The 11,138-nt window shown below is 46.3% G+C and overlaps 1 protein-coding gene across 1 annotated transcript in view; it reads left to right on the plus strand.

The window, feature by feature from the left end:
• The window catches only part of INO80D (INO80 complex subunit D), a 46,646-nt gene that overhangs the window by 32,501 nt on the left and 3,007 nt on the right, over nucleotides 1-11,138 (plus strand). The window contains exons 5-8 of the mRNA XM_008060616.1: nucleotides 2,035-2,259; nucleotides 6,502-6,611; nucleotides 8,450-8,583; nucleotides 10,279-10,496. Coding sequence (XP_008058807.1) covers nucleotides 2,035-2,259; nucleotides 6,502-6,611; nucleotides 8,450-8,583; nucleotides 10,279-10,496 — 687 coding nt within the window. The remainder of the gene's footprint in view (nucleotides 1-2,034; nucleotides 2,260-6,501; nucleotides 6,612-8,449; nucleotides 8,584-10,278; nucleotides 10,497-11,138) is intronic.

The following is an 11,138-nucleotide window of genomic DNA, read 5'->3' on the forward strand; positions in this document are numbered from 1 at the left end:
GGCGATCCTTCCGCCTCAGCCTTCCAAGTAGCTGGAACTACAGGCGCGTGCTACCATGCCCAGCTGATTTTTTGATTTATTGTAGAGAAGAGGTCTTGTCAAGTTGCCCAGGCGGGTCTTGAACCCGCGGGCTCAGGCAATCCACCCACCTCGGCCTCCCAAAGTGCTGGGATTACAGGCTGAGCCACTGAGCCCGGCCTGTTCTTTTTAAAGAACAGTTTTGGTGTATGGTTATCTACCAAGCTTTGCCTTCCCTGGGAGGTCTGCTCCTCCCCTCCCTTTCCTTTACCTGTTAATGGCACCTCCATGTTCCTAGTTTGCAGATGCAAAACTATTGAGTCATATTGGCGTTCTTATTTCACATCACACAGAGGAGTTCTCAAATGTTGTCTCTTTTGCCTTGTACTGTGATTCTTCCCCAGCTGTACAGTGTCATTGTTCTCATGCACACCTCTGTTGTTCTTCATTGCCCCTGGGATGAAGGGAGTGCTCTGGTCTAGCATTTATGTTTAGAAGGTTTACCTCACCTCGCCTTCCCCAACTGCCCCAGGCCTTGGCCAAGCCCAACCACTCAGGCTTCTACTCTTCACTGTCCCACCTGTGTCTGAGTCTTGGCGTCTGTGTTGTTTCTAGAGGAGCATCCTTCCCTTATAACCTTCACATTCTGCCCTTTCTTCGAGTTGAGTTCTGGTGTGGCCTCCTCTGCAGAGCCCTCCTCCACCTGTGTCTTCATGGGAGCCTCGGCAGTGCCCTGTCTAGCCCTCTCCTGTGGTCTTACTGTTCCCCATCTTGTACTAAATATTAATCACACTCACTGGCTCTACAAGAACTGCAAGTATAGACCTACTGAGACTTGGGGAAATAATTCAAAATAAAAGATTCCTGGGCCCCACCACATGGAGATTCCAGTTCAATAGGTCTGGGGTGGTCCTGGGAATCTGAAATTGCAAAATGCTCCTAAATTTTTCTAATTTGTGGTCAGGTGTTTGAATCATTGGTCTGCACATTTTAGTTGTTGATTCTATCTTTTGAATTGTTTAACTTTTGGGACATGTTTATCTTGTTTAAATTATATTGCAAACTCTTTGGAACTTTGTTCTCTCTGCTGTAGGGCTCAGCAGGACAGATGCACAGTAAATGTTGAGTGTTAAGTAAAAGAAGAGATTGAAGGAAAATCCTTCAGCGTGTGTCTGCAGTGGAAATGGAAAGAGCATGTTTCTCAGGGGAGGTGCTGAAAAGAGAGAATACCCAGCAACAAGTCACAGCTTAGTAAGGGATACATAGCCCGTGGCATCATGTGTGACATTTCTGTGTTATGATTGAAGATAATGAAGAGAAAATAACCTAGGTCCATCTTCCAAGCCTAGCATGCATCATTCCTGACAGCAAAATGTGCGATCACATTTGTTCCTTAGAAAGGGGCATCTGTCACCTCACTGGTGTGGGCATTGTATGAGAGAGTATGCTCTCAGTGTTTGTCCACAAGACCCATCAGCAGGGACTCCTGGTCAGTTTTGCTATTAGCATAGCCTGGAATCCCTTGTGTGACCCTGTCTAGTAAGTGCTATTGAAGGTGCTCCCACAGCCAAGGGGAAGTGCTTAGCATGAGCATGACCCCTACAGTTGCAGTTCTTCAGGTGCTTCCAGGGAGCATGCTTAGGCCAGAGTACCTGGAAGGGCAGCACCTCTGCCTTGCTCTGCTTCCAGCCTGGCCTGTCTTTTGTGAGACGTGTCCGTGTTCCATGTAACTGCCATATCCTTCAATAAGTGAAGGTAAGAAGTGACTTCCTGGCACCTCTGGTCACTGCAGAGTAGACCTGTGTGCCACTCTGAGGCTGCTTTGTCAAATGCAGACTGACTCCGCCCCAGCTCCCAGTGACAAGTGGTCCTCATCACTGCTCCAGTGGGATGTCTTGCTGGAGTTTTGTGGAGTCTGTGCTCACAGGCACGCAGGCTTCAGCTCAAGCCCCCTTCTCCCTCCCTTGCAAGAGCCCCATGTGTCATGGGTTTTTCACTCTCTCCTGCCCTTTCCAGGTCAGAGGACGACAACGCGGAAAGCAGGCGCTCCAGGGTGACCCAACTTTGCACTTACTTTCAGCAGAAATACAAGCACCTGTGCCGCCTGGAGCGGGCTGAGTCCCGGCAGGAGAAGTGCCGGCACACCTTCCGGAAGGCCCTGCTGCAGGCGGCCAGCCGGGAGCCCGAGGGCACCGGGCAAGTGATGCAGGAGCTGCGGAGGGCCGCATGCAGCCGTGCTGGGTGAGACAGGGGCTAGGGGTGGGGGTTAGGGGACTCTGTCCTTGTTCTCTCTGGGAGGGAACAGTTGAGGCACAGTGTGATGTGGGCAGTTCAGCCCCAAATTCTCAAGCACTGTATTTTGGTTTCCTTGCTGCATTCAAGTGCCAATACCACTGCCATGAGCCGAAAATCAAGTTAAAGAGTTACTGAAATGCTGATGCAATTCAATTAAAATTTATGCATTGACGATTTGAGAATGTTAACCTGTTTTAAAAAAAAAATAAAATGCTTAGAAATTTCATGTTACATAAAAATAGTCATTTTTTTAACTACAAAAGTCGTATTTTATGTTTTTTTACTTGTATTATTTAAAATTTTTCTTTTCCGTGTGTTTTCTATTAATATTCACTTTACCCCACATAGTATGTATTCAGATAATTTATTATGATGAATATATCTTGGGGAAAAACCTTCTTTTTATAATGAAGATTCTTGTTTATTGTGCAAATTTGGAAAAATATTGAAAAAAGAAGGGAAAAAGTTTCATAAAGTCACCATTAGCCGGGCTCAGTGGCTCAGCCTGTAATCCCGTGCTTTGGGAGACTGAGGTGGGTGGATTGCCCGAGCCCGTGGGTTCGAGACCTCTTTGGGCAACTTGGCAAGACCTCATCTCTACAATAAATCAAAAAATTAGCTGGGCGTGGTAGCGTGTGCCTGTAGTTCCAGCTACATGGAAGGCTGAGGCGGAAGGATCGCCGGAGCCCAGCAGGTTGAGGTTACGGCGGCTGGGAGCGGTCAGAGCACTCTAGTCTGGGTGACAGAGTGAGACTCCAACTCAAAAAAAAAAAAGTCACCGTTCACAAGACAGAGAATGAACATGGTTAACATTTTTATTCTGTTTCCATCTGGTCTATTTCTGTGTGTACGTGAAATCTCCAGTAAGGTTATATGAAAAAGCAAAACTAAGATCATGCTATATGTATTTTTCATTGCCTGCTTATTTCCATTTATTACTGAATTATGAACATTTTGCCCTGGTTATATACTATTTAAAAGTTATGTGTTTAGTTTTGTTCCCTTAAAAGTATACTGTAAGCCGGGCTCGGTGGCTCAGCCTGTAATTCCGCGCCTTTGGGAGGCTGAGGTTAGTGGATTGCCTGAGCCCATGGGTTCGAGACCCGCCTGGGCAACTTGGCGAGACCTCATCTCTACAATAAATAAAAAATCAGCCGGGCGTGGTAGCGTGCGCCTGTAATTCCAGCTACTCGGCAGGCTGAGGTGAAAGGATCGCCGGAGCCCAGTGGGTCGAGACTGCAGTGGCCAGGAGTGGCCACTGCACTCCAGTCTGGGCGGCAGAGTAAGACTCCAACGCCCCCCCAAAATAAAAAAGTATACTGTAGCCATTTCCCTATGTTATTAAAGATTCTTTTGGAAAGATGATTTATAATGTTTACATAATATTCCACTGAATGAAAATCTATATAATTTGGGCTGGGCATGGTGTTTATGTCTGTAATCCCAGCACTTTGGGAGGCAAGAGGATCCCCCAAGCCCAGGAGTTTAACAACAGCTTGGGCAATGTAGTGAGACCTCGTCTCTGTAAAAAAATAGCAAAATTAGCCAGGCATGGTGACATACGCCTGTAGTCCTGGATACTTTGGAGGCTGAGGTGAAAGGATTGCCTGAGCCCAGGAGTTGAGACTGTGGTGACTCGTGATTGTGCCACTGCACTCCAGCCTGGGCAATAGAGTGAGACCCCCAACTTAAAAAAAAAAAGAAAAGTTGTATATTGGAACTGATCTGATATTTTGAAGAAACATTGGTATGTTGTCATGCTAATAGTAATAGTGAAAACCTAACTAGCACAATAATTGCATGTACTAGATTATGTACCTTTTATTCTTTTTTTTTTTTTTTTGAGTCGGAGTCTCACTTTGTTGCCCAGGCTAGAGTGCAGTCGCACGCTGCTCACGGCTACCGCAGCCTCGATCTGCAGGGCTCAGCCGATCCTTCTGTCTCAGCCCTACCAGTAGCTGGAACTACGGGCACGCGCCACCAAGCCCAGCTCATTTTTTGATTTAGTGTAGAGACAAGGTCTCGCCAAGTTGCCCAGGCTGGTCTCCAACCTGTGGACTTAGGCGATCCTCTCACCTCAGCCTCCCAAAGTGCTGGAATTACAGGCTTAAGCCATCATGCCTGGTGATTATGTATCTTTTAAAACATTAGTTTATAGCTGGGCTCGGTGGCTCAGCCTGTAATCCTGCGCTTTAGGAGGCTGAGGTGAGTGGATTGCCTGAGCCTGAGGGTTCAAGACCCGCCTGGGCAACTTGGTGAGACCTCATCTCTACAATAAATCAAAATTAGCCAGTTGTGGTAGTACACGCCTGTAGTTCCAGCTACTTGGAAGGCTGGGGTGGAAGGATCGCCGAGCCCCGCACGTCGAGGCTGCAGTGGCTGGGAGTGTGCCACTGAACTCCAGTCTGGGCAACAGAGTGAGACTCCAACTCAAAAACCAAAAAAAAAAGTAGTAGAAACAAACTCGAGATTTTTTATTTTCATGCCTGCCTTGGACTCTATGCAATAAGCAGATTTCTTTCCCATCCTCAGACATTTGTGAAGGCTTCATCGGCTGTGATGCTCTGTAGAATCACAGAGCTAGGATAGTGTTTGTACTTGTAAGAATGTAAACATTGTTTATTTGTGCTTTTTAATGTTTGTATAAAGAAACGAAAAACACTGCAAACTACTGCAGTGAACACTTCCTGTCAAGGGGTCAGGTTCTGGCTGAAGGCCCAGGCCAGAAGGTTGGAGGCTGGGAGGTTGGGTCTTTCTCCTTGCCTGCTGCTCTCAGACTTGTGACCTTTTTTATGGTACCATGTGGACGTATTGCCTATTCACAAAATATAAAAATCAGTTAAGGCTGGGTGTAGTGGCTCGCGCCTATAATCCCAGCACTTTGGGAGGCCGAGGTGAGAGGACTCCCTGAGCCCATGGGTTAGAGACCAGCCTGGGCAATTTGGCAAGACCTCATCTCTATAACAAATCAAAAAATTAGCCAGGCATGGTGGCACGTGCCTGTAGTTCCAGCTACTTGGAAGGCTGAGGTGGGATGATCACCTGAAGCCAGCAGGTGGAGCCTGCAGTAGCCGTGACTGTGCCACTGCACCCCAGCCTGGGCAACAGAGTGAGACTCCAACTCAAAAAAAACAAAAAACAAAACAACAACAACAAATTAGTTAAAATATTTAAACATTAAGTGTACACAGTGGAGATTAGATTTGAATAATGAAACATAGAGTTGCACATGTAGTAGGAAGTTTAAAATACACCCAAGCTGGGTGCATCTGGTCTCTGGTCAGCATCCTCTTCCCAAGTTGGGTCAGCTTTTCTGCAGATGTGCTGTTGAGCAACACAAGGTATCCCAGTCCTAGTCACGCCTCCCCTTGCCTCTTACTGTCTGTTTGTGCTCCCTACACCCCTGCCAAGCAAAGGGCACTTGGTTGTGTCTGCTTGCCAGGAGAGGAGGTTTAGGCCTCTGTGAGACCACATCACTTGTCAAGGTCACACAGCCATGGGGAGGCAGAACTGAGGCTCAGAGCCAGGGTGGCTGACTCTCTCATATTTTTCTTTTTCTTTTTAAATTAATTTCAATTTATTTATTTATTTATTTTTTGAGTTGGAGTCTCACTCTGTCACCCAGACTGGAGTGCAGTGGCCACTCCCGGCCACCGTAGCCTCAACCTGCTGGGCTCCAGCAATCCTTCGCCTCAGCCTTCCAAGTAGCCGGAATTACAGGCATGCGCTACCACACCCGGCTGATTTTTTTATTGTAGAGATGAGGTCTCGCTGCCCAGGCGGGTCTCGAACCCGTGGGCTCAGGCAATCTACTCACCTCAGTCTCCCAAAGGTGCGGGATTACAGGCTGAGCCACCGAGCCCGGTGCTCTCATAGTTTTCATTGCTTTTATCTCCTGCCTCCTTGTGGAGAAAAAAAAGGAGCCAAACGTCATTTAAAGAAGAAACACAGCAGACAGCCATATTGGAAACCTATTGTGATGTCATCATTTGCTTGGATTATCAGAGGTTGGGGAAGCAGTACAATTGGTCATCATTGTGATGCTTTCTTTAACTCGTATTTGCATTTATTTCATGACTGTGGATGCTGTAGATAGTTCTAATGTGGACGTTGCAGAGTGTAATACTGAAAATTACCCTGCATTCTGGAAGCATTTTTAACATTAATTGTGTGTTTTTCCTTCTGTAGCATAAGCCAGACCAAGTGGCAGGAAGCAGAACCTGCGACGTGCAGTGGGGCCTTGAGGGGCGAGCAGTGCCCGAACAGGGCCCTCCCGTTCACCAGGCACTGCTTCCAGCGTATCCTTGGCCAATGGGTGGGTGGCGTGGGGGGCTGTAGATACATTTCACATCCAGTGAATAGCTTTTTTTTTTTGAGCCAAAGTCTCACCTGTTGCCCAGGCTGGAGTTCGATGGCACAATCATGGCTCACTGCAGCCTGGACCTCCTGAACTCAGGCAATCATTCCGCCTCAACCTTCTAAATAACTGGGACTACAGGTGTGCACCACCGTGTCTGGCTAATTTTTTGATTTTCTGTAGAGATGAGGTCCTGCCATGTTGCCCAGGCTGGTCCCAAACTCCTGGGCTCAGGCAGTCCTCTCACCTCCACCTCCCAAAGTGCTGAGATTAAAATCTCATTATTTCTTTTTTTTTTTTCCCCCAAGTTGGAGTCTCACTCCGTTGCCCAGGCTGGAGTGCAGTGGCACGCACACTCAACGGACACCCCAACGTTGGCCTGCTGGGCTCAGGTGGTCCTTCCACCTCAGCCTTCCAAGTAGCCAGAACTACAGGTGCATACTACCACGCCCGGCTAATTTTTTGGTTTATTGTAGAGATGAGGTCTTGCCAAGTTGCCTAGGCTGTTCTTGAACCGGTGGGCTCAGGCAATCCCCACACCTCGGCTTCCCAAAGCGCTGGGATTATAGGCTTGAGCCACTGTGCCCAGCCCTAAAATTCCATTATTTCGAAATTGTGTTTTGTCTTCTGAGAAAGTTGTACAGTTTTACAGTGCCTTTGTTGGTGGCTTCACTTGATTTTTGTAATGGGCTCAGTGTTAGTTTAAAATGAATGAAATGTATCCAGCATCCCTGACTACACAAGATCAGCCACCCTGCCCCCAATAGCGGGCTTGGGGAAGACCTGCTAAAGAGCCTGGAGCTGGTGGTGGAGTCCTGTAGAACTGGGGGCATTTGCACAGCTGCAGCAACTGCTTATTTTCTCTCTGTTTAATTGTTGCCCTCCATTCTGTTCTTGGAGTTGTCTTTTCACAGCTTTTCAGCAGCATTTTCTGTATATTAAAGGCTTTATAAATAGCCTTAAATATAAACCATAAATATAAACCATAAAGGAAAAATACAAAGGTACTTTCTTGTAGAAATAAGGCAAAATTTTACGGAAATGTAGTGGCTAAAAGTATAAATGCTTGAAGATATTGATGCTGTACAGCCAGTGTTTCAATTTTAACAGTAAAAGTATGATTTAAGAGTAATTTTTCAGCCAGATATGGTGGCTCTTGCTTGAAATTTCAGTACTTTGGGAGACCAAGATGTGAAGATCGCTTGAGCCCAGGAGTTTGAGTCTGCGGTGAGCTGTGATGGTGCCACTGCACTCCAGCCTGAGCAACAGAGTGAGATTCAGACTCAAAAAAGAAAAAAAAATATTTTTCATACATTGTAAACTTGGGTTGGTGTTAGAAACGTGAAATGAATTCAACTTTGGACAATGAGTTTTTATAATTAAATCTTTAAATTTTATTCTTGAGTATTGTAGGCAGAAAGTTTTCCTTTTAGAAGTTGAAAGTTTTTTAACTATTAGGAGAACTTTAAGTGTCATTCATGTGTTAAGGGAACCCCACCCTGCTTCTCCAAATAACAGAATTTGTTCAGAATGGTTGTCAGGGTGACCAGTGCTAGGAGCCCATTAGCAGGATAGATTCTTTCAGCAGCCTGGTCTGATCAACACTGGTGATCAGTTCAGCTGTTACCATTTTCCCACATCAGCAGTTGGGTTGGTACTTCAGCTTTTATAGATAACACAGTCTACACTTGTTAAATGTGAGTCAGGGGAGAAGCCGATTTTCCATAGAAAATGACAGTCCCTGGGGTACCAGTGTGTTTTGCCTTGACCTGCGCTTAGACATCCTCGCAAACCGCTCCCAGCAGCTCTTCTCCAGCTGCACGGCCAGGTTCGCTGATGGGCAGCAGTGTTCTGTGCCGGTCTTCGACATCACGCACCAGACACCTCTGTGTGAGGAACACGCCAAAAAAATGGTGAGTCTCCAGCAGGGGCTCTCAGACATGAGTGGCTGGCTCCTTGCAAGGTGCTTTGCAACTTGTTACAGACTGGGGTATGTAATCACAGAAACAAGATTTGCAAAGCAATGTTTTGTTACCTTAAAGTATATATCTTGTACATAACAGGTTTTCAAACTCTCTCTGTCCCTCCTTCTCTAGGTTTTTGCTTTCTTAGGTACAGTTCTGCTCATGTCTTAAATATTTGACAAAAGTTCAGTGAAAAACAAACCTTTCTATAATTCTGTTGAACTTAATTACTGCTTTAGTTAATGCTAATATCATAAACTCTAATTAATTTAGAATAATGTGGAAGAGAGACAAATTTGAATTAGTGGGATATCTGAATACATAATCATTTAAAATAAGTGTATATTTTTCTTACCCACCAGGCATGTATCACAAGGTCATATACTAGGCACCTTATGCACTAGACAGCCAAGTAAGACCCAGGTGCGCACTGGGTCAGAGAGTGAGCATAAATCCCGGCATTGGAGGTAAAGCTTGTGCCCTGGCCGGCCTTGGTACCCATTGAGTGTCTCACTAGGGATAAGACTCAACCTTTTTGGGCCTCAGTTACCCTGTATATAGTTCACTGACTTCTTCACCAAGAACCCCTTTTGATTTTCAGGTTTCTTTTATAGACCATAGTTTTTGTTTTTTGAGTAGGAGTCTCACTCTGTCACCCAGGCTGGAATGCAGTGGCCACTGTAGCCTCTACCTGCTGGACTCAGGTGATCCTTCCTTCTCAGCCTTCCAAGTAGCTGGTACCACAGGCGTGTACCACCACACCCAGCTAATTTTTTTGATTTATTATAGGGACGAGTTCTCGCCATGTTGCCCAGGCTGGTTTCGAACCCCTGGACTCAGGCAGTCCTCTCGCCTCTGCCTCCCAAAGTGCTGGGATTACAGGTGTGAGCTCCCTCGCCAGGCGATAGCCCATGTTGTGAAACATTTGTGGGTTAAACTGCATATAATGTTGACCCCTTCCTCCCACACACTGCTTGGCTGTGAAGGGCAGCATTTCCTGGCGCTTTCGCTGTAACAACTTCATCTACTTTGTGGTTGTTTTCCCTTCTTACTTGGTTGTTGTTTGACTTCAAGAAAAAAATTGTGGTCAGTTCTTTAGTCATGAATGTTGCCTCACTGGTATTAATTTTGCTTTCCTGTTGCTCTCTGCGCCTTTCTGTGACACAACACTTCTCTCCATGCTAGAACCAGCAGCACTGCCCCTTAATTCAAATAAGGCCAGTACATAGAACGGGCATCCTGTCTGGGTGTGTGTTGGCAGTGCCCACCAGAATGACTGTTGCAGGCTGACAGCAACTGGAAGCTGCCATCAACTGCAAAACACTTCTCAGTGGCAGAAGTGCTAAAGTGTAGACCTTGGAATCAGTGAACAAGGATGTCTTAGTCCATTCAGGCTGCTGGAATGAAGCTCCCTAGAATGAGTGACTTATAAACAGCAGACATTTTCGCCTTACTGTTTTGGAGACTGGGTATGGATTAAATGATTTTGGGGGGTTTATTTAGTTATGATTATACATCACTTTAGGCATATAGTATGTTTTGGGCATTATTTCAAATATTAAGAGATGTAAGTATTTTTTAGATAGCTGTTAGGTCTTTCCTAGATGATCTCGGTTAAAAGTAACCCACTTATTCTTTCCCAAGGATAATTTTTTGAGAGGAGATAACTCCCGGAAAGTTCAGCACCAGCAGCAGAGGAAGCCCAGGAAAAAAACCAAGCCTCCTGCACTTACCAAAAAACACAAGAAGAAGAGGCGGCGTGGACCACGCCGACCACAGAAGCCCATCCCACCCGCGGTCCCACAGGGGAACCTCAGCATGCCTGCCAGCGTTGCACTGCCAGCGGAGGCCACACGTGTCCGGTCAGTGTGGACCATGACTTGTCCTTTCCTACATTTGTAGCAGTTCTCAGGACACCCAGCTCCATGTGGAAGGCCATTTGTCCTGCTGGCCTGGGCTTTCCCCTGTTGCTAGTGCCGTGTTTACCTGTGGTGCTGGGTCTAAACAAGGCCTTGGATTACAACAGGGAGAGCAGGTGCTATGGTCAGGAATTCAGTTGTATACTCTCAGCTTTTTGCACTTTAACAGAATCTGTTTCCCCACAGAAACCTCCTATCAGAAATACAATGTGTTATTAATTCTGGCAGGTTCAGTGTGTTGGCCAGATGGATGAGGCTTCTGTCTGTTGTGTACTTCATTGTGAAAATTGTGATTGTAGCCAGGTGTGGTTACTCATGCCCGTAATCCCAGCACTTTGGGAGGCAGAGGCTAGAGGATTGCCCAAGCACACAGGTTAGAGACCATCCTAGGCAGCATGGCGAGACCCCGTCTCTACAATAAATCAAAAAAATTAACTGGGCGTGGTAGTGCATGCCTGTAGTTCTAGCTGCTTGGAAGGATCGCCTGAGCCCAGCAGATCAAGGCTGTGGTAGCTGTGAGTGTGCTACTGTACTCCAGCCTGGGCGACAGAGCGAGACTCCGACTCAAAAAAAAAAAAGGAATTT

The sequence above is a fragment of the Carlito syrichta genome, unplaced genomic scaffold (assembly GCF_000164805.1).
Source record: "Carlito syrichta isolate Samal-C Ts95f unplaced genomic scaffold, Tarsius_syrichta-2.0.1 Scaffold304675, whole genome shotgun sequence".
Classification (NCBI taxonomy): domain Eukaryota; kingdom Metazoa; phylum Chordata; class Mammalia; order Primates; family Tarsiidae; genus Carlito; species Carlito syrichta.